General features: G+C 40.3%; 1 protein-coding gene across 2 annotated transcripts in view; it reads left to right on the forward strand.

Moving 5' to 3' along the window:
* Positions 1–548: 548 nt before the first annotated feature.
* The window catches only part of smpdl3a (sphingomyelin phosphodiesterase acid like 3A), a 25,605-nt gene continuing 2,937 nt past the window's right edge, over positions 549–23,216 (forward strand). The window contains exons 1-7 of one of the 2 annotated variants that reach the window (XM_074616510.1): positions 549–761; positions 10,560–10,773; positions 11,462–11,606; positions 12,926–13,022; positions 18,009–18,172; positions 18,857–19,037; positions 19,237–19,361. In XM_074616510.1, the coding sequence (XP_074472611.1) occupies positions 665–761; positions 10,560–10,773; positions 11,462–11,606; positions 12,926–13,022; positions 18,009–18,172; positions 18,857–19,037; positions 19,237–19,361 (1,023 nt within the window). In that variant the 5' untranslated portion in view covers positions 549–664. The other variant, XM_074616509.1, reaches the window with a different exon arrangement.

Below are 23,216 nucleotides of genomic sequence, written 5' to 3' on the forward strand. Positions count from 1 at the left end.
TAGAACACTGATATTAGTATACTTACTACATAAAGTATACTACTAGAACACTGATATTAGTATACTTACTACATAAAGTATACTACTAGAACACTGATATTAGTATACTTACTACATAAAGTATACTACTAGAACACTGATATTAGTATACTTACTACATAAAGTACACTACTAGGACACTGATATTAGTATACTTACTATATAAAGTACACTACTAGGACACTGATATTAGTATACTTACTACATAAAGTACACTACTAGAACACTGATATTAGTATACTTACTACATAAAGTATACTACTAGAACACTGATTTTAGTATACTTACTACATAAAGTATACTTGAGAAATATACTTGAACTTTACTTCATTTTACTTCATAAAATAAACTTGAAGTATCCTACTTATGGTTACATCTGTCCCCATGGTTACAGCCCCTTGGTTACATCTGTCCCCATGGTTACGTCTCCATGGTTACATCCCACCAATGATTCCTCAGCTCTCATAAGCCCCGCCCCCTGAGCTCACAGGTCACATGACCAGTCTACTTCCTATTTGTGTACTTCCTGTTTGTGCTCGAGGAGGATGACCTGCTGGGCTTCAGTTCTTCTGTAGTTTAACAGTGAAACACCGTCTAGAGTCTGTTAGAACACGTTCAACTCAACATGCTCGTCCAGGTGTGTCCAGGTGTGCTGCTGCTGCTGCTGCTGCTGCTGCTGCTGCTGGCCCCCCCCACTGGGAGCAGATACCTGCCGGCCTCAGGTGAGTGCTGATGACAGCTCAGGTGGAGTCTGACGTTAGCAGGTCACAGTTAACAGCAGCATGTGTTCTGTCTGCTGCTCTGCTGGAGGAACCACACGGAACCACACGGAACCACTGGTTCCGTGTGGTTCTGTGAGTTATGTGATCCATGTTGTGTGAGTCTTGTTGTGTGAGTCTTGTTGTGTGAGTCATGTTGTGTGAGTCTTGTTGTGTGAGTCTTGTTGTGTGATTCATGTTGTGTGAGTCTTGTTGTGTGATTCTTGTTGTGTGAGTCTTGTTGTGTGAGTCTTGTTGTGTGATTCATGTTGTGTGAGTCTTGTTGTGTGAGTCTTGTTGTGTGATTCATGTTGTGTGAGTCTTGTTGTGTGAGTCATGTTGTGTGAGTCTTGTTGTGTGATCCATGTTGTGTGAGTCATGTTGTGTGATTCTTGTTGTGTGATTCTTGTTGTGTGATTCTTGTTGTGTGAGTCATGTTGTGTGATCCATGTTGTGTGAGTCTTGTTGTGTGATTCATGTTGTGTGATTCATGTTGTGTGAGTCTTGTTGTGTGAGTCTTGTTGTGTGATTCATGTTGTGTGATTCATGTTGTGTGAGTCTTGTTGTGTGAGTCTTGTTGTGTGATTCATGTTGTGTGAGTCTTGTTGTGTGAGTCTTGTTGTGTGAGTCTTGTTGTGTGATTCATGTTGTGTGAGTCTTGTTGTGTGAGTCTTGTTGTGTGATTCATGTTGTGTGAGTCTTGTTGTGTGAGTCATGTTGTGTGAGTCTTGTTGTGTGATCCATGTTGTGTGAGTCATGTTGTGTGATTCTTGTTGTGTGATTCTTGTTGTGTGATTCTTGTTGTGTGAGTCATGTTGTGTGATCCATGTTGTGTGAGTCTTGTTGTGTGATTCATGTTGTGTGATCCGTGTTGTGTGAGTCTTGTTGTGTGAGTCATGTTGTGTGATCCATGTTGTGTGAGTCTTGTTGTGTGATTCATGTTGTGTGATCCGTGTTGTGTGAGTCTTGTTGTGTGAGTCATGTTGTGTGAGTCTTGTTGTGTGATCCATGTTGTGTGAGTCATGTTGTGTGAGTCATGTTGTGTGAGTCATGTTGTGTGATCCATGTTGTGTGAGTCATGTTGTGTGAGTCATGTTGTGTGAGTCATGTTGTGTGAGTCATGTTGTGTGATCCATGTTGTGTGAGTCATGTTGTGTGATCCATGTTGTGTGAGTCTTGTTGTGTGATCCATGTTGTGTGAGTCATGTTGTGTGAGTCTTGTTGTGTGATCCATGTTGTGTGAGTCATGTTGTGTGAGTCATGTTGTGTGAGTTTTGTTGTGTGATCCATGTTGTGTGAGTCATGTTGTGTGATCCATGTTGTGTGAGTCATGTTGTGTGAGTCATGTTGTGTGAGTCTTGTTGTGTGATCCATGTTGTGTGAGTCATGTTGTGTGATCCATGTTGTGTGAGTCATGTTGTGTGATCCATGTTGTGTGAGTCATGTTGTGTGAGTCTTGTTGTGTGATTCATGTTGTGTGAGTCATGTTGTGTGAGTCTTGTTGTGTGATTCATGTTGTGTGAGTCATGTTGTGTGAGTCTTGTTGTGTGATCCATGTTGTGTGAGTCATGTTGTGTGAGTCATGTTGTGTGAGTCTTGTTGTGTGATTCATGTTGTGTGAGTCATGTTGTGTGATCCATGTTGTGTGAGTCATGTTGTGTGAGTCTTGTTGTGTGATCCATGTTGTGTGAGTCATGTTGTGTGATCCATGTTATGTGAGTCATGTTGTGTGAGTCATGTTGTGTGAGTCTTGTTGTGTGATTCATGTTGTGTGAGTCTTGTTGTGTGATCCATGTTGTGTGAGTCATGTTGTGTGATTCTTGTTGTGTGATTCTTGTTGTGTGATTCTTGTTGTGTGAGTCATGTTGTGTGATCCATGTTGTGTGAGTCTTGTTGTGTGATTCATGTTGTGTGATTCATGTTGTGTGAGTCTTGTTGTGTGAGTCTTGTTGTGTGATTCATGTTGTGTGATTCATGTTGTGTGAGTCTTGTTGTGTGAGTCTTGTTGTGTGATTCATGTTGTGTGAGTCTTGTTGTGTGAGTCTTGTTGTGTGAGTCTTGTTGTGTGATTCATGTTGTGTGAGTCTTGTTGTGTGAGTCTTGTTGTGTGATTCTTGTTGTGTGAGTCTTGTTGTGTGAGTCTTGTTGTGTGATTCATGTTGTGTGAGTCTTGTTGTGTGAGTCTTGTTGTGTGAGTCTTGTTGTGTGATTCATGTTGTGTGAGTCTTGTTGTGTGAGTCTTGTTGTGTGATTCATGTTGTGTGAGTCTTGTTGTGTGAGTCTTGTTGTGTGAGTCATGTTGTGTGAGTCTTGTTGTGTGATTCATGTTGTGTGATTCATGTTGTGTGATTCATGTTGTGTGAGTCTTGTTGTGTGAGTCTTGTTGTGTGATTCATGTTGTGTGAGTCTTGTTGTGTGAGTCTTGTTGTGTGAGTCTTGTTGTGTGATTCATGTTGTGTGAGTCTTGTTGTGTGAGTCTTGTTGTGTGATTCATGTTGTGTGAGTCTTGTTGTGTGAGTCATGTTGTGTGAGTCTTGTTGTGTGATCCATGTTGTGTGAGTCATGTTGTGTGATTCTTGTTGTGTGATTCTTGTTGTGTGAGTCATGTTGTGTGAGTCATGTTGTGTGATTCGTGTTGTGTGAGTCTTGTTGTGTGAGTCATGTTGTGTGAGTCTTGTTGTGTGATTCATGTTGTGTGATCCGTGTTGTGTGAGTCTTGTTGTGTGAGTCATGTTGTGTGAGTCTTGTTGTGTGATCCATGTTGTGTGAGTCATGTTGTGTGAGTCATGTTGTGTGAGTCATGTTGTGTGAGTCATGTTGTGTGAGTCATGTTGTGTGAGTCATGTTGTGTGATCCATGTTGTGTGAGTCATGTTGTGTGATCCATGTTGTGTGAGTCTTGTTGTGTGATCCATGTTGTGTGAGTCATGTTGTGTGAGTCTTGTTGTGTGATCCATGTTGTGTGAGTCATGTTGTGTGAGTCATGTTGTGTGAGTCTTGTTGTGTGATCCATGTTGTGTGAGTCATGTTGTGTGATCCATGTTGTGTGAGTCATGTTGTGTGAGTCATGTTGTGTGAGTCTTGTTGTGTGATCCATGTTGTGTGAGTCATGTTGTGTGATCCATGTTGTGTGAGTCATGTTGTGTGATCCATGTTGTGTGAGTCATGTTGTGTGAGTCTTGTTGTGTGATTCATGTTGTGTGAGTCATGTTGTGTGAGTCTTGTTGTGTGATTCATGTTGTGTGAGTCATGTTGTGTGAGTCTTGTTGTGTGATCCATGTTGTGTGAGTCATGTTGTGTGAGTCATGTTGTGTGAGTCTTGTTGTGTGATTCATGTTGTGTGAGTCATGTTGTGTGATCCATGTTGTGTGAGTCATGTTGTGTGAGTCTTGTTGTGTGATCCATGTTGTGTGAGTCATGTTGTGTGATCCATGTTGTGTGAGTCATGTTGTGTGAGTCATGTTGTGTGAGTCTTGTTGTGTGATTCATGTTGTGTGAGTCTTGTTGTGTGATTCATGTTGTGTGAGTCTTGTTGTGTGAGTCATGTTGTGTGAGTCTTGTTGTGTGATCCATGTTGTGTGAGTCATGTTGTGTGATCCATGTTGTGTGAGTCATGTTGTGTGATCCATGTTGTGTGATCCATGTTGTGTGAGTCATGTTGTGTGATCCATGTTGTGTGAGTCATGTTGTGTGATCCATGTTGTGTGATCCATGTTGTGTGAGTCATGTTGTGTGATCCATGTTGTGTGATCCATGTTGTGAGTCATGTTGTGTGAGTCATGTTGTGTGAGTCATGTTGTGTGATCCATGTTGTGTGATCCATGTTGTGTGAGTCATGTTGTGTGAGTCATGTTGTGTGATCCATGTTGTGTGAGTCATGTTGTGTGATCCATGTTGTGTGAGTCATGTTGTGTGAGTCTTGTTGTGTGATTCATGTTGTGTGAGTCTTGTTGTGTGATTCATGTTGTGTGAGTCTTGTTGTGTGAGTCATGTTGTGTGAGTCATGTTGTGTGATCCATGTTGTGTGAGTCATGTTGTGTGAGTCATGTTGTGTGAGTCTTGTTGTGTGATCCATGTTGTGTGAGTCATGTTGTGTGATCCATGTTGTGTGAGTCATGTTGTGTGATCCATGTTGTGTGAGTCATGTTGTGTGATCCATGTTGTGTGAGTCTTGTTGTGTGATTCATGTTGTGTGAGTCATGTTGTGTGAGTCTTGTTGTGTGATTCATGTTGTGTGAGTCTTGTTGTGTGAGTCTTGTTGTGTGATCCATGTTGTGTGAGTCTTGTTGTGTGATTCTTGTTGTGTGATCCGTGTTGTGTGAGTCATGTTGTGTGATTCTTGTTGTGTGATCCGTGTTGTGTGAGTCTTGTTGTGTGAGTCTTGTTGTGTGATCCATGTTGTGTGAGTCTTGTTGTGTGATTCTTGTTGTGTGATCCGTGTTGTGTGAGTCTTGTTGTGTGATCCATGTTGTGTGAGTCATGTTGTGTGATTCATGTTGTGTGATTCATGTTGTGTGATTCATGTTGTGTGAGTCTTGTTGTGTGAGTCATGTTGTGTGAGTCTTGTTGTGTGATTCATGTTGTGTGATTCATGTTGTGTGAGTCTTGTTGTGTGATTCATGTTGTGTGAGTCTTGTTGTGTGATTCATGTTGTGTGAGTCATGTTGTGTGATCCATGTTGTGTGAGTCATGTTGTGTGAGTCTTGTTGTGTGATCCATGTTGTGTGAGTCATGTTGTGTGAGTCTTGTTGTGTGAGTCTTGTTGTGTGATCCATGTTGTGAGTCATGTTGTGTGAGTCTTGTTGTGAGTCTTGTTGTGTGATCCATGTTGTGTGAGTCTTGTTGTGTGATTCATGTTGTGTGATCCGTGTTGTGTGAGTCATGTTGTGTGAGTCTTGTTGTGTGAGTCTTGTTGTGTGATCCGTGTTGTGTGAGTCTTGTTGTGTGATTCGTGTTGTGTGATCCGTGTTGTGTGAGTCATGTTGTGTGAGTCTTGTTGTGTGAGTCATGTTGTGTGATCCGTGTTGTGTGAGTCATGTTGTGTGAGTCTTGTTGTGTGAGTCTTGTTGTGTGATCCGTGTTGTGTGAGTCATGTTGTGTGATCCATGTTGTGTGAGTCTTGTTGTGTGATTCGTGTTGTGTGATCCGTGTTGTGTGAGTCTTGTTGTGTGATTCATGTTTTGTGAGTCATGTTGTGTGAGTCTTGTTGTGTGATCCATGTTGTGTGAGTCTTGTTGTGTGAGTCATGTTGTGTGATCCGTGTTGTGTGAGTCATGTTGTGTGAGTCTTGTTGTGTGAGTCTTGTTGTGTGATCCGTGTTGTGTGAGTCATGTTGTGTGATCCATGTTGTGTGAGTCTTGTTGTGTGATTCATGTTTTGTGAGTCATGTTGTGTGAGTCTTGTTGTGTGATCCATGTTGTGTGATTCATGTTGTGTGAGTCTTGTTGTGTGAGTCTTGTTGTGTGAGTCATGTTGTGTGATCCATGTTGTGTGAGTCATGTTGTGTGAGTCTTGTTGTGTGATCCATGTTGTGTGAGTCTTGTTGTGTGATTCATGTTGTGTGATCCGTGTTGTGTGAGTCTTGTTGTGTGAGTCTTGTTGTGTGATCCATGTTGTGTGAGTCTTGTTGTGTGATTCATGTTGTGTGATCCGTGTTGTGTGAGTCTTGTTGTGTGAGTCTTGTTGTGTGATTCATGTTGTGTGAGTCATGTTGTGTGAGTCATGTTGTGTGAGTCTTGTTGTGTGATCCGTGTTGTGTGAGTCATGTTGTGTGAGTCTTGTTGTGTGATTCATGTTGTGTGAGTCTTGTTGTTTGAGTCATGTTGTGTGAGTCATGTTGTGTGAGTCATGTTGTGTGAGTCTTGTTGTGTGATCCATGTTGTGTGAGTCTTGTTGTGTGATCCATGTTATGTGATCCATGTTGTGTGATTCTTGTTGTGTGAGTCATGTTGTGTGATTCTTGTTGTGTGAGTCTTGTTGTGTGATTCATGTTGTGTGAGTCTTGTTGTGTGAGTCATGTTGTGTGATTCTTGTTGTGTGAGTCTTGTTGTGTGATTCATGTTGTGTGATTCTTGTTGCGTGAGTCTTGTTGCGTGATTCATGTTGTGTGATTCATGTTGTGTGATTCTTGTTGTGTGAGTCTTGTTGTGTGAGTCTTGTTGTGTGATTCATGTTGTGTGATTCATGTTGTGTGAGTCTTGTTGTGTGATTCATGTTGTGTGATTCTTGTTGCGTGAGTCTTGTTGCGTGATCCATGTTGTGTGAGTCATGTTGTGTGATTCATGTTGTGTGATTCATGTTGTGTGATTCATGTTGTGTGAGTCTTGTTGTGTGAGTCATGTTGTGTGAGTCATGTTGTGTGATTCATGTTGTGTGAGTCTTGTTGTGTGATTCATGTTGTGTGAGTCTTGTTGTGTGATTCATGTTGTGTGAGTCATGTTGTGTGATCCATGTTGTGTGAGTCATGTTGTGTGATTCTTGTTGTGTGATCCGTGTTGTGTGAGTCTTGTTGTGTGAGTCTTGTTGTGTGATCCATGTTGTGTGAGTCTTGTTGTGTGATTCTTGTTGTGTGATCCGTGTTGTGTGAGTCATGTTGTGTGATTCTTGTTGTGTGATCCGTGTTGTGTGAGTCTTGTTGTGTGAGTCTTGTTGTGTGATCCGTGTTGTGTGAGTCTTGTTGTGTGATTCTTGTTGTGTGATCCGTGTTGTGTGAGTCTTGTTGTGTGATCCATGTTGTGTGAGTCATGTTGTGTGATTCATGTTGTGTGATTCATGTTGTGTGATTCATGTTGTGTGAGTCTTGTTGTGTGAGTCATGTTGTGTGAGTCTTGTTGTGTGATTCATGTTGTGTGATTCATGTTGTGTGAGTCTTGTTGTGTGATTCATGTTGTGTGAGTCTTGTTGTGTGATTCATGTTGTGTGAGTCATGTTGTGTGATCCATGTTGTGTGAGTCATGTTGTGTGAGTCTTGTTGTGTGATCCATGTTGTGTGAGTCATGTTGTGTGAGTCTTGTTGTGTGAGTCTTGTTGTGTGATCCATGTTGTGAGTCATGTTGTGTGAGTCTTGTTGTGAGTCTTGTTGTGTGATCCATGTTGTGTGAGTCTTGTTGTGTGATTCATGTTGTGTGATCCGTGTTGTGTGAGTCATGTTGTGTGAGTCTTGTTGTGTGAGTCTTGTTGTGTGATCCGTGTTGTGTGAGTCTTGTTGTGTGATTCGTGTTGTGTGATCCGTGTTGTGTGAGTCATGTTGTGTGAGTCTTGTTGTGTGAGTCATGTTGTGTGATCCGTGTTGTGTGAGTCATGTTGTGTGAGTCTTGTTGTGTGAGTCTTGTTGTGTGATCCGTGTTGTGTGAGTCATGTTGTGTGATCCATGTTGTGTGAGTCTTGTTGTGTGATTCGTGTTGTGTGATCCGTGTTGTATGAGTCTTGTTGTGTGATTCATGTTTTGTGAGTCATGTTGTGTGAGTCTTGTTGTGTGATCCATGTTGTGTGAGTCTTGTTGTGTGAGTCATGTTGTGTGATCCGTGTTGTGTGAGTCATGTTGTGTGAGTCTTGTTGTGTGAGTCTTGTTGTGTGATCCGTGTTGTGTGAGTCATGTTGTGTGATCCATGTTGTGTGAGTCTTGTTGTGTGATTCATGTTTTGTGAGTCATGTTGTGTGAGTCTTGTTGTGTGATCCATGTTGTGTGATTCATGTTGTGTGAGTCTTGTTGTGTGAGTCTTGTTGTGTGAGTCATGTTGTGTGATCCATGTTGTGTGAGTCATGTTGTGTGAGTCTTGTTGTGTGATCCATGTTGTGTGAGTCTTGTTGTGTGATTCATGTTGTGTGATCCGTGTTGTGTGAGTCTTGTTGTGTGAGTCTTGTTGTGTGATCCATGTTGTGTGAGTCTTGTTGTGTGATTCATGTTGTGTGATCCGTGTTGTGTGAGTCTTGTTGTGTGAGTCTTGTTGTGTGATTCATGTTGTGTGATCCATGTTGTGTGAGTCATGTTGTGTGAGTCATGTTGTGTGAGTCTTGTTGTGTGATCCGTGTTGTGTGAGTCTTGTTGTGTGAGTCTTGTTGTGTGAGTCATGTTGTGTGAGTCTTGTTGTGTGATTCATGTTGTGTGATTCATGTTGTGTGAGTCATGTTGTGTGAGTCATGTTGTGTGAGTCTTGTTGTGTGATCCGTGTTGTGTGAGTCTTGTTGTGTGAGTCTTGTTGTGTGAGTCATGTTGTGTGAGTCATGTTGTGTGAGTCATGTTGTGTGAGTCATGTTGTGTGAGTCATGTTGTGTGATCCATGTTGTGTGAGTCTTGTTGTGTGATTCATGTTGTGTGATCCGTGTTGTGTGAGTCTTGTTGTGTGATTCATGTTGTGTGATCCGTGTTGTGTGAGTCTTGTTGTGTGATCCGTGTTGTGTGAGTCTTGTTGTGTGAGTCTTGTTGTGTGATTCATGTTGTGTGAGTCTTGTTGTTTGAGTCATGTTGTGTGAGTCATGTTGTGTGAGTCATGTTGTGTGAGTCATGTTGTGTGAGTCTTGTTGTGTGATCCATGTTGTGTGAGTCTTGTTGTGTGATCCATGTTATGTGATCCATGTTGTGTGATTCTTGTTGTGTGAGTCATGTTGTGTGATTCTTGTTGTGTGAGTCTTGTTGTGTGATTCATGTTGTGTGAGTCTTGTTGTGTGATTCATGTTGTGTGATTCTTGTTGTGTGAGTCTTGTTGTGTGATTCATGTTGTGTGATTCTTGTTGCGTGAGTCTTGTTGCGTGATTCATGTTGTGTGATTCATGTTGTGTGATTCTTGTTGTGTGAGTCTTGTTGTGTGAGTCTTGTTGTGTGATTCATGTTGTGTGATTCATGTTGTGTGAGTCTTGTTGTGTGATTCATGTTGTGTGATTCTTGTTGCGTGAGTCTTGTTGCGTGATTCATGTTGTGTGATTCATGTTGTGTGATTCTTGTTATGTGAGTCTTGTTGTGTGATTCATGTTGTGTGATTCATGTTGTGTGAGTCTTGTTGTGTGATTCATGTTGTGTGATTCATGTTGTGTGATTCTTGTTGTGTGATCCATGTTGTGTGATTCATGTTGTGTGATTCTTGTTATGTGAGTCTTGTTGTGTGATTCATGTTGTGTGATTCATGTTGTGTGAGTCTTGTTGTGTGATTCATGTTGCGTGATTCATGTTGTGTGATTCTTGTTGTGTGAGTCTTGTTGTGTGATTCATGTTGTGTGATTCTTGTTGTGTGATCCATGTTGTGTGATTCTTGTTGTGTGAGTCTTGTTGTGTGATCCATGTTGTGTGATTGTGTTGTGTTAAACGGAGAGCTGCTTGGTGGAGGTCATGCTCGCTGAATTCACACGGACACACTATGGATTTATGTAAAGGGTTAAATTGTGCTGTGAAAGTTTCATTTTGTTTGCGGAGGATCTAAAGGTCTATAAAAGGACAGATTTGTAAACGGAGTCTGGTTAGAACCGCCTCCTCAGAGAACAGGAAGTTCTACTGGTTCTACGGGTTTTACTTCAGTTACAAAACCGGTTTGGAGTTTGTTTCATAACCTAGAACCTAAAGAAGACTTCTGTATTATTAATATTAAACCAAGACAGAGACAATGTGCTGTGAGATGATAAGAAGGATTGTATTATCTCACTGACGATCAGCCCTGACCCTAACCCCAGCAGGAACATACTGAATGAAACTGTTGTTACTTGATGACTTTGGTAAAACAATAACCCATATTTGATGTTTTCTTCTCGTCCCATGTTCTCTCCATCCATCCAGGCAGGTTCTGGCACATCACGGACCTCCACCTGGACCCATCCTACCACCTGACCTCCGACCCCACCAAGGTGTGCTTCTCCTCTAAGGGGGCGCCCGCCACCCACGCCGGCCTGTTCGGGGACTTCCTGTGTGACTCTCCCTACCGCCTCATCCAGTCGGCCTTCGCTCACATGGCGTCGCTCACACAGCCGCAGGACTTCATCATATGGACCGGGTCAGTACCATGTTGAAGGGAGAGTAGTAGTAGTAACAATAACAGTGGATGTTCTGCTCTGTTCTTCTTCTTTATTGGACCTTAAAGTCCTCCTGTACCCCCTAAAGACCATCTGTACCCCCTAAAGACCTTCTGTACCCCCTGAAGACCTTAAAGTCCTCCTGTATCCCCTGAAGACCCTAAAGACCCCCTGAAGACCCTCTGTACCCCCTAAAGTCCTCCTGGACCCCCTAATGACCCCCTGAACCCCCTAAAGACCTCCTGAACCCCCTAAAGACCCCCTGTTTAGGATGAACCCCTAACAACAACACTAACAGGAGTCTCCCTGTACAGAGGGTTTCCTCTTTAAGAGAGAAGGCGGACTGGAGCTCCACAGCCCAGTAACAATAGAATAAAGCAGAATGTGCCTGCCCGGTGACTTAAAGCTTGGACAGGACCCCCCGCGGTGGAGGATTAGGTGGCGAGGCGTTCTCTGAAGCATGTCTAATGAGCCTATGAATTCCTGGCTGAGCTGATCGGCTGCTGATTGATAGCGAGCTGAATGGAGCTGCTGCTGCTGAGACTGAAGTTTACCTGTTATTTTCTTTTTTTTCTTGTAAACTTATGACTTTACTCTGACCCAGAAGACATCAGAACCTGGTCCTGTTCTGGTTAATGATAGTGGATCTTCTTCTCCCTCTCTAACCAGTGACAGTCCACCTCATGTCCCGGTAGACGAGCTCTCCACGGACACCGTGATCCAGGTGATCAGTAACATGACCCAGACCATCAGACACAACTTCCCCAACCTGACCGTCTACCCCGCTCTGGGAAACCACGACTACTGGCCTCAGGTAACGTTATGTTATCAAGCGACAAGCAGTGTCTCAGACTGGTTCTGGTGCTCAGGTGTGTTGTCCTTGTTGTAGGACCAGATGCAGACTGGTTCTGGTGCTCAGGTGTGTTGTCCTTGTTGTAGGACCAGATGCAGACTGGTTCTGTTGCTCAGGTGTGTTGTTCTTGTTGTAGGACCAGATGCAGACTGGTTCTGGTGCTCAGGTGTGTTGTCCTTGTTGTAGGACCAGATGCAGACTGGTTCTGTTGCTCAGGTGTGTTGTTCTTGTTGTAGGACCAGATGCAGACTGGTTCTGGTGCTCAGGTGTGTTGTTCTTGTCGTAGGACCAGATGCAGACTGGTTCTGGTGCTCAGGTGTGTTGTCCTTGTTGTAGGACCAGATGCAGACTGGTTCTGGTGCTCAGGTGTGTTGTCCTTGTTGTAGGACCAGATGCAGACTGGTTCTGTTGCTCAGGTGTGTTGTTCTTGTTGTAGGACCAGATGCAGACTGGTTCTGGTGCTCAGGTGTGTTGTCCTTGTTGTAGGACCAGATGCAGACTGGTTCTGTTGCTCAGGTGTGTTGTCCTTGTTGTAGGACCAGATGCAGACTGGTTCTGGTGCTCAGGTGTGTTGTTCTTGTTGTAGGACCAGATGCAGACTGGTTCTGTTGCTCAGGTGTGTTGTGTGTTCTTGTTGTAGGACCAGATGCAGGCTGGTTCTGGTGCTTAGGTGTGTTGTGTGTTCTTGTTGTAGGACCAGATGCAGACTGGTTCTGGTGCTCAGGTGTGTTGTTCTTGTTGTAGGACCAGATGCAGACTGGTTCTGGTGCTCAGGTGTGTTGTTCTTGTTGTAGGACCAGATGCAGACTGGTTCTGTTGCTCAGGTGTGTTGTGTGTTCTTGTTGTAGGACCAGATGCAGACTGGTTCTGTTGCTCAGGTGTGTTGTGTGTTCTTGTTGTAGGACCAGATGCAGACTGGTTCTGTTGCTCAGGTGTGTTGTGTGTTCTTGTTGTAGGACCAGATGCAGACTGGTTCTGTTGCTCAGGTGTGTTGTGTGTTCTTGTTGTAGGACCAGATGCAGACTGGTTCTGTTGCTCAGGTGTGTTGTGTGTTCTTGTTGTAGGACCAGATGCAGACTGGTTCTGTTGCTCAGGTGTGTTGTGTGTTCTTGTTGAAGGACCAGATGCAGACTGGTTCTGTTGCTCAGGTGTGTTGTGTGTTCTTGTTGTAGGACCAGATGCAGACTGGTTCTGGTGCTCAGGTGTGTTGTGTGTTCTTGTTGTAGGACCAGATGCAGACTGGTTCTGGTGCTCAGGTGTGTTGTGTGTTCTTGTTGTAGGACCAGATGCAGGCCTCCACCAACGCCGTCTACAGAGCTGCTGCCCAGCTGTGGAAGCCGTGGCTGCAGCCTGAAGCTCTGCTCACACTCTCACAAGGTAAGCAGCTCCCGTCACACCGTCCGAGTCGAAGAATATCTTTTAAATCCAGTATTTATTGGGTTGAGTTATGTGCTTTAAATATTTAGAATTTCAAAGAATTACAGGTTTTGTTTCCACTGCCAGCACTTTTATATAATTCACTCAGACGTTGGTATTTGGAATAAATATGTAATACATCTAAATATTCAGAAATCCTCTCAGTTTACTGTAATCTGATCTAATCTGGTGATTTCTAATATTGTGAAAGACGGGACATACTGAACTGTATATCAACACAAACTTCTGCAAACTGTTCAGTTCTTCTTTTATAAAATGAGGAAGGGAGGAAACCACAGTCAATATGTGGCTGAAGTTTATGAATTATTGCTCAAACACAAAGTTAATGTGTTGTAACTCGAGAGGTTCCTGTGAAATACGACATTAAATTACATCCATTGTGTAATAAGCTGATGAACATATCAGACTCAGGTAGCAGGTATCGTGTTCATAAACACATTTAGAGCTGCAACTAACAATTGATTTCATTTCATTGTTGATAAATAATATCAGTTCGTTTTTGAATTAATTGGTTAGTCTATAAAACGATGGTGAAAAACATTATGATTTCTAAAAAGGTGATGTCTCCACATCACAGTCCAAAACCCAGAGATATTTAAATTACAATAATTACTAGCTGGGGCGACTCCCCTACTGTATCTCCTGATCAATACTATCACCATCTCCTAATCAATACTATCACCATCTCCTGATCAATACCATCACCATCTCCTGATCAATACTATCACCATCTCCTGATCAATACCATCACCATCTCCTGATCAATACTATCACCATCTCCTGATCAATACTATCACCATCTCCTGATCAATACTATCACCATCTCCTGATCAATACTATCACCATCTCCTGATCAATACCATCACCATCTCCTGATCAATACCATCACCATCTCCTGATCAATACCATCACCATCTCCTGATCAATACTATCACCATCTCCTGATCAATACTATCACCATCTCCTGATCAATACCATCACCATCTCCTGATCAATACTATCACCATCTCCTGATCAATACCATCACCATCTCCTGATCAATACCATCACCATCTCCTGATCAATACTATCACCATCTCCTGATCAATACCATCACCATCTCCTGATCAATACTATCACCATCTCCTGATCAATACCATCACCATCTCCTGATCAATACCATCACCATCTCCTGATCAATACCATCACCATCTCCTGATCAATACCATCACCATCTCCTGATCAATACCATCACCATCTCCTGATCAATACCATCACCATCTCCTGATCAATACCTTCACCATCTCCTGATCAATACCATCACCATCTCCTGATCAATACCATCACCATCTCCTGATCAATACCATCACCATCTCCTGATCAATACCATCACCATCTCCTGATCAATACTATCACCATCTCCTGATCAATACCATCACCATCTCCTGATCAATACCATCACCATCTCCTGATCAATACTATCACCATCTCCTGATCAATACCATCACCATCTCCTGATCAATACCATCACCATCTCCTGATCAATACCATCACCATCTCCTGATCAATACCATCACCATCTCCTGATCAATACCATCACCATCTCCTGATCAATACCATCACCATCTCCTGATCAATACCATCACCATCTCCTGATCAATACCATCACCATCTCCTGATCAATACCATCACCATCTCCTGATCAATACCATCACCATCTCCTGATCAATACCATCACCATCTCCTGATCAATACCATCACCATCTCCTGATCAATACTATCACCATCTCCTGATCAATACCATCACCATCTCCTGATCAATACCATCACCATCTCCTGATCAATACTATCACCATCTCCTGATCAATACCATCACCATCTCCTGATCAATACTATCACCATCTCCTGATCAATACCATCACCATCTCCTGATCAATACCATCACCATCTCCTGATCAATACCATCACCATCTCCTGATCAATACTATCACCATCTCCTGATCAATACCATCACCATCTCCTGATCAATACCATCACCATCTCCTGATCAATACCATCACCATCTCCTGATCAATACCATCACCATCTCCTGATCAATACCATCACCATCTCCTGATCAATACCATCACCATCTCCTGATCAATACCATCACCATCTCCTGATCAATACCATCACCATCTCCTGATCAATACCATCACCATCTCCTGATCAATACCATCACCATCTCCTGATCAATACTATCACCATCTCCTGATCAATACCATCACCATCTCCTGATCAATACTATCACCATCTCCTGATCAATACCATCACCATCTCCTGATCAATACTATCACCATCTCCTGATCAATACCATCACCATCTCCTGATCAATACCATCACCATCTCCTGATCAATACCATCACCATCTCCTGATCAATACCATCACCATCTCCTGATCAATACCATCACCATCTCCTGATCAATACTATCACCATCTCCTGATCAATACCATCACCATCTCCTGATCAATACCATCACCATCTCCTGATCAATACTATCACCATCTCCTGATCAATACCATCACCATCTCTGATCAATACCATCACCATCTCCTGATCAATACTATCACCATCTCCTGATCAATACCATCACCATCTCCTGATCAATACTATCACCATCTCCTGATCAATACCATCACTATAAAAACATCTGTTTAGAAATCATAAAAATCTAAATCCTGATGCATAGGTGACTCTGTGACTCTGTGGCTATGTGACTATGTGACTATGTGGCTATGTGGCTATGTGGCTATGTGGCTATGTGACTATGTGGCTATGTGGCTATGTGACTATGTGACTATGTGACTATGTGGCTATGTGACTATGTGGCTATGTGGCTATGTGACTATGTGACTCTGTGACTCTGTGGCTATGTGACTATGTGACTATGTGGCTATGTGACTATGTGGCTATGTGGCTATGTGACTCTGTGACTCTGTGGCTATGTGACTATGTGACTATGTGACTATGTGACTATGTGGCTATGTGACTATGTGGCTATGTGGCTATGTGACTATGTGACTATGTGGCTATGTGGCTATGTGACTATGTGACTCTGTGGCTATGTGACTATGTGACTATGTGGCTATGTGACTATGTGGCTATGTGGCTATGTGACTCTGTGACTCTGTGGCTATGTGACTATGTGGCTATGTGACTATGTGACTATGTGGCTATGTGGCTATGTGACTATGTGGCTATGTGGCTATGTGACTATGTGACTCTGTGACTCTGACTATGTGGCTATGTGGCTATGTGACTATGTGACTATGTGACTATGTGGCTATGTGGCTATGTGACTATGTGACTCTGTGACTCTGACTATGTGGCTATGTGGCTATGTGACTATGTGACTCTGTGGCTATGTGGCTATGTGACTCTGTGACTATGTGACTATGTGGCTATGTGACTATGTGACTTTGTGACTATGTGACTATGTGACTATGTGACTCTGTGACTATGTGACTCTGTGACTATGTGACTATGTGGCTATGTGACTATGTGACTGTGAGACTATGTGACTATGTGACTATGTGACTATGACTATGTGACTATGTGGCTATGTGACTATGTGACTATGTGGCTATGTGGCTATGTGACTATGTGAACTATGACTATGTGACTATGTGGCTATGTGACTATGTGACTATGTGGCTATGTGGCTATGTGGCTATGTGACTATGTGACTGTGACTCTGTGACTCTGTGGCTCTGTGGCTATGTGACTATGTGACTATGTGACTCTGTGACTATGTGACTATGTGACTATGTGGCTATGTGGCTATGTGACTATGTGACTCTGTGACTCTGTGGCTATGTGACTATGTGGCTATGTGACTCTGTGGCTATGTGACTATGTGACTCTGTGACTATGTGACTATGTGGCTATGTGACTATGTGACTCTGTGACTATGTGGCTATGTGACTATGTGACTCTGTGGCTATGTGACTATGTGACTCTGTGACTATGTGACTATGTGACTCTGTGACTATGTGGCTATGTGGCTATGTGACTATGTGACTATGTGACTATGTGACTCTGACTATGTGACTCTGTGGCTATGTGACTATGTGACTATGTGACTCTGACTATGTGACTCTGTGGCTATGTGACTATGTGACTATGTGACTATGTGACTCTGTGGCTATGTGACTCTGTGGCTATGTGACTCTGTGACTATGTGGCTATGTGACTATGTGACTCTGGACTATGTGACTCTGTGGCTATGTGACTATGTGACTATGTGACTCTGTGGCTATGTGACTCTGTGGCTATGTGACTCTGTGACTCTGTGACTATGTGACTATGTGGCTATGTGGCTATGTGACTATGTGACTGTGACTATGTGACTGTGACTATGTGACTATGTGACTATGTGACTCTGTGGCTATGTGACTATGTGACTCTGTGGCTATGTGGCTATGTGACTCTGTGACTCTGACTATGTGACTCTGTGGCTATGTGACTCTGTGACTCTGACTATGTGACTATGTGACTCTGTGACTATGTGACTCTGTGGCTATGTGGCTATGTGACTCTGGGACTCTGGGACTATGTGACTCTGTGGCTATGTGACTCTGTGACTCTGACTATGTGACTATGTGACTCTGTGACTCTGGGACTATGTGACTCTGTGGCTATGTGACTCTGTGACTCTGACTATGTGGCTATGTGACTCTGGGACTCTGGGACTATGTGACTGTGACTCTGTGACTCTGGGACTCTGACTATGGCTGGTTAGCTTCAACTAGCTGTTGAAGTCTTGATGTTTGCAGCATGTCACGTTTAGCCTGTTAGCATGCTAACGTGAGCGTGTTCGGTGGTCGGATGGTGTTATATATGTCATGCTAACGCTGTGTTCAGGTGAGCGTCGGGCTTTATCTGGTGCTCTGTTCTGGTCCTGCAGGTGGTTTCTACTCCCAGCTGGTAAAACCTGGTCTACGGGTGCTCAGTCTCAACACCATCCTCTACTACGGCCCCAATAAGGTCACAAAGAACATGACGGACCCTGCTGGGCAGTTCGAGTGGCTGGAGAAAACTCTGGAGAAAGCTGCTCAGAGTGTGGAGAAGGTACGGATGTCTAATAAGACCGCCGCTCAGCCTCGCTTGTCCAGCGGCCACCCGCCGTATTACAGCGATAAATCCCCCTATAGGCTATAGAACGAGAGGACGCCTCCAACTGCAAACAGTTATGACTCCATTTCATCATCCATGGAGGTTTCCTATTTGTCAAACTTTCCTCCACCCGAGAAAGGCGAATTAAAAATCGGTGACGTCATCACGATGTAAAGTCTACGGGCCGAGCGGGAGCTCCAGGGTGGGGCCAGCGGGCACATTCAGTGGGCCGCTTGACCCGGAGGTAAACTCTTTTTACTTCTGAAACTTTCTTTTCAGACATTTGTCAGACTTTTACGGACATTTCTTTTAAAAACTTTTTTCCAGCCTTTGAAAATGGACATGACCATTTTTCCTCTCCAACATTTAGTGTAAGTTTGGAGCGTTATTTAACCTCCTTCATGACCAGCTAGTCTGACATGGTTGGTACCGATGGATTCATCAGGTTTTATAGTGTCTGATGATACCAGGATCTTCACTCTAGCTTTAACACTGAGCCGCTACAACCTAAAACTCACACGATGCGTTGATGTGTAAACAGTAAAAGTGTTTTCTCGCCAGTAATCCTGTCACCGTTTCTTCTGTTTGCTGCTCTTGAAGAGCAGAGATTTAAATGTGTGTTTCTTCTCTCTCCTCCAGGTGTACATCATAGCTCACGTACCTGTGGGCTACCTGCCCTTCGCCAGAAACACCACTGCCGTTAGAGAGCACCACAACGAGCGGCTGGTTGCCATCTTCAGGCAGTACAGTGATGTCATCGCGGGACATTTCTATGGCCACACCCACCGTGACAGCGTCATGGTGCTGTTGGACAAACAAGGTGAAACAAAGATCTCCTAATATTGAAGTTGATTATTTGAAGTTGTTCCTGATTTCACCGCCATGAATCGGACTATATATGTATGAATGCATGTGTATATTTCTACACATTGATGCATATTGATTTGTTTTTATCACCTGGTTCTACCATGTTAGAACGGACCGGCAGACACATGATGGACTCTGTTGTGTTTCTGCAGGTAAACCGCTGAATTCTCTCTTCGTGTCACCGGCTGTCACACCGATCAAACATGTTCTGGAGCCGTACTCCAACAATCCGGCGTTCCGCACGTACCTGTACAACACCCAGGACTACACTGTGATGGTAAGAAGCTCTGCTGCGACGCAACCAGCTCACTGTAGCATCAACATATTCATATCAGGGCTGTCACAGTTAACGCCTTAATAATAACATCTTAACAATAACGCCTTAATAATAACGCCTTAATGATAACGCATTAATGATAACGCATTAATGATAACGCCTTAATGATAACGCATTAATAATAACGTCTTAACAATAACGCCTTAATAATAACGCCTTAATAACAATGCATTAATAACAATGCATTAATAACAACGCCTTAATAACAACGCATTAATAATAACGCCTTAATAATAACGCATTAATAATAACGCCTTAATAACAATGCATTAATAACAACGCCTTAATAACAACGCATTAATAATAACGCATTAATAATAACGCCTTAATAACAATGCATTAATAATAATGCCTTAATAATAACGCCTTAATAATAATGCATTAATAATAACGTCTTAATAATAACGCCTTAATAACAACGTCTTAATAATAACGCCTTAATAACAACGTCTTAATAATAATGCATTAATAATAACGCCTTAATAACAACGTCTTAATAATAATGCATTAATAATAACGCCTTAATAATAACGCCTTAATAATCACGCCTTAATAATAACGCCTTAATAATAATACATTAATAACAATGCATTAATAATAAGGCCTTAATAATAATGCATTAATAATAAGGCCTTAATAATAACGCCTTAATAATAATGCATTAATAATAACGCCTTAATAATAACGCCTTAATAATAATGCATTAATAATAACGCCTTAATAATAATGCATTAATAACAACGCATTAATAATAACGCCTTAATAATAATGCCTTAATAATAACGCCTTAATAATAACGCCTTAATAATAATGCATTAATAACAATGTCTTAATAATAACCCATTAATAACAATGTCTTAATAATAATGCATTAATAATAACGCCTTAATAACAACGCCTTAATAATAACGCCTTAATAATAATGCATTAATAACAATGTCTTAATAATAACCCATTAATAATAATGCATTAATAACAATGCATTAATAACAATGCATTAATAACAACGCCTTAATAACAACGCCTTAATAACAACGCATTAATAATAACGCCTTAATAATAATACCTTAATAATAACGCATTAATAATAACACATTAATAATAACGCATTAATAATAACGCCTTAATAACAATGCATTAATAACAACGCCTTAATAACAACGCATTAATAATAACGCGTTAATAATAACGCCTTAATAACAATGCATTAATAATAATGCCTTAATAATAACGCCTTAATAATAATGCATTAATAATAACGTCTTAATAATAATGCCTTAATAACAACGTCTTAATAATAACGCCTTAATAACAACGTCTTAATAATAATGCATTAATAATAACGCCTTAATAACAACGCCTTAATAATAACGCCTTAATAATAATGCATTAATAACAATGTCTTAATAATAACCCATTAATAATAATGCATTAATAACAATGCATTAATAACAATGCATTAATAACAACGCCTTAATAACAACGCCTTAATAACAACGCATTAATAATAACGCCTTAATAATAATACCTTAATAATAACGCATTAATAATAACACATTAATAATAACGCATTAATAATAACGCATTAATAATAACACATTAATAATAACGCCTTAATAATAACGCCTTAATAATAACGCATTAATAATAATGCCATAATAACGCGTTAATAACAATGCATTAATAATAACGCATTAATAATAACGCCTTAATAACAATGCATTAATAACAACGCCTTAATAACAACGCATTAATAATAACGCGTTAATAATAACGCCTTAATAACAATGCATTAATAATAATGCCTTAATAATAACGCCTTAATAATAATGCATTAATAATAACGTCTTAATAATAATGCCTTAATAACAACGTCTTAATAATAACGCCTTAATAACAACGTCTTAATAATAATGCATTAATAATAACGCCTTAATAACAACGTCTTAATAATAATGCATTAATAATAACGCCTTAATAATAACGCCTTAATAATCACGCCTTAATAATAACGCCTTAATAATAATGCATTAATAACAATGCATTAATAATAAGGCCTTAATAATAATGCATTAATAATAACGCCTTAATAATAACGCCTTAATAATGCATTAATAATAACGCCTTAATAATAACGCCTTAATAATAATGCATTAATAATAACGCCTTAATAATAATGCATTAATAACAACGCATTAATAATAACGCCTTAATAATAATGCCTTAATAATAACGCCTTAATAATAACGCCTTAATAATAATGCATTAATAACAATGTCTTAATAATAATGCATTAATAACAATGTCTTAATAATAATGCATTAATAACAATGTCTTAATAATAATGCATTAATAACAATGTCTTAATAATAACGCCTTAATAACAACGCCTTAATAACAACGCATTAATAATAACGCCTTAATAATAATGCCTTAATAATAACGCATTAATAATAACACATTAATAATAACGCATTAATAATAACGCCTTAATAACAATGCATTAATAACAACGCCTTAATAACAACGCATTAATAATAACGCCTTAATAATAATGCCTTAATAATAACGCATTAATAATAACACATTAATAATAACGCATTAATAATAACGCCTTAATAACAATGCATTAATAACAACGCCTTAATAACAACGCATTAATAATAACGCATTAATAATAACGCCTTAATAACAATGCATTAATAATAACGCCTTAATAATAACGCATTAATAATAATGCCATAATAACGCGTTAATAACAATGCATTAATAATAACGCATTAATAATAACGCCTTAATAACAATGCATTAATAACAACGCCTTAATAACAACGCATTAATAATAACGTCTTAATAATAACGCCTTAATAACAACGTCTTAATAATAATGCATTAATAATAACGCCTTAATAATCACGCCTTAATAATCACGCCTTAATAATAACGCCTTAATAATAATGCATTAATAATAACGCCTTAATAATAATGCATTAATAACAACGCATTAAAAATAACGCCTTAATAATAACGCCTTAATAATAACGTCTTAATAATAACGTCTTAATAATAATGCATTAATAATAACGCCTTAATAATAATGCATTAATAACAACGCATTAAAAATAACGCCTTAATAATAACGCCTTAATAATAACGTCTTAAAAATAACGCCTTAATAATAACGCCTTAATAATAACGCCTTAATAATAACGCCTTAATAATAATGCATTAATAATAACGCCTTAATAATAATGCATTAATAACAACGCATTAATAATAACGCCTTAATAATAATAATGCCTTAATAATAATGCATTAATAATAACGCCTTAATAATAACGCCTTAATAATAATGCATTAATAACAATGTCTTAATAATAACCCATTAATAATAATGCATTAATAACAATGTCTTAATAATAATGCATTAATAATAACGCCTTAATAACAACGCCTTAATAATAACGCCTTAATAATAATGCATTAATAACAATGTCTTAATAATAACGCCTTAATAATAATGCATTAATAACAATGCATTAATAACAATGTCTTAATAATAATGCATTAATAATAACGCCTTAATAACAACGCCTTAATAACAATGCATTAATAACAATGTCTTAATAATAACGCATTAATAATAATGCATTAATAATAACGCCTTAATAATAATGCATTAATAACAACGCATTAATAATAATAATGCCTTAATAATAATGCATTAATAATAACGCCTTAATAATAACGCCTTAATAATAACGCCTTAATAATAATGCATTAATAACAATGTCT

Source organism: Sebastes fasciatus, chromosome 18 (assembly GCF_043250625.1).
Source record: "Sebastes fasciatus isolate fSebFas1 chromosome 18, fSebFas1.pri, whole genome shotgun sequence".
Taxonomy (NCBI): Eukaryota; Metazoa; Chordata; class Actinopteri; order Perciformes; family Sebastidae; genus Sebastes; species Sebastes fasciatus.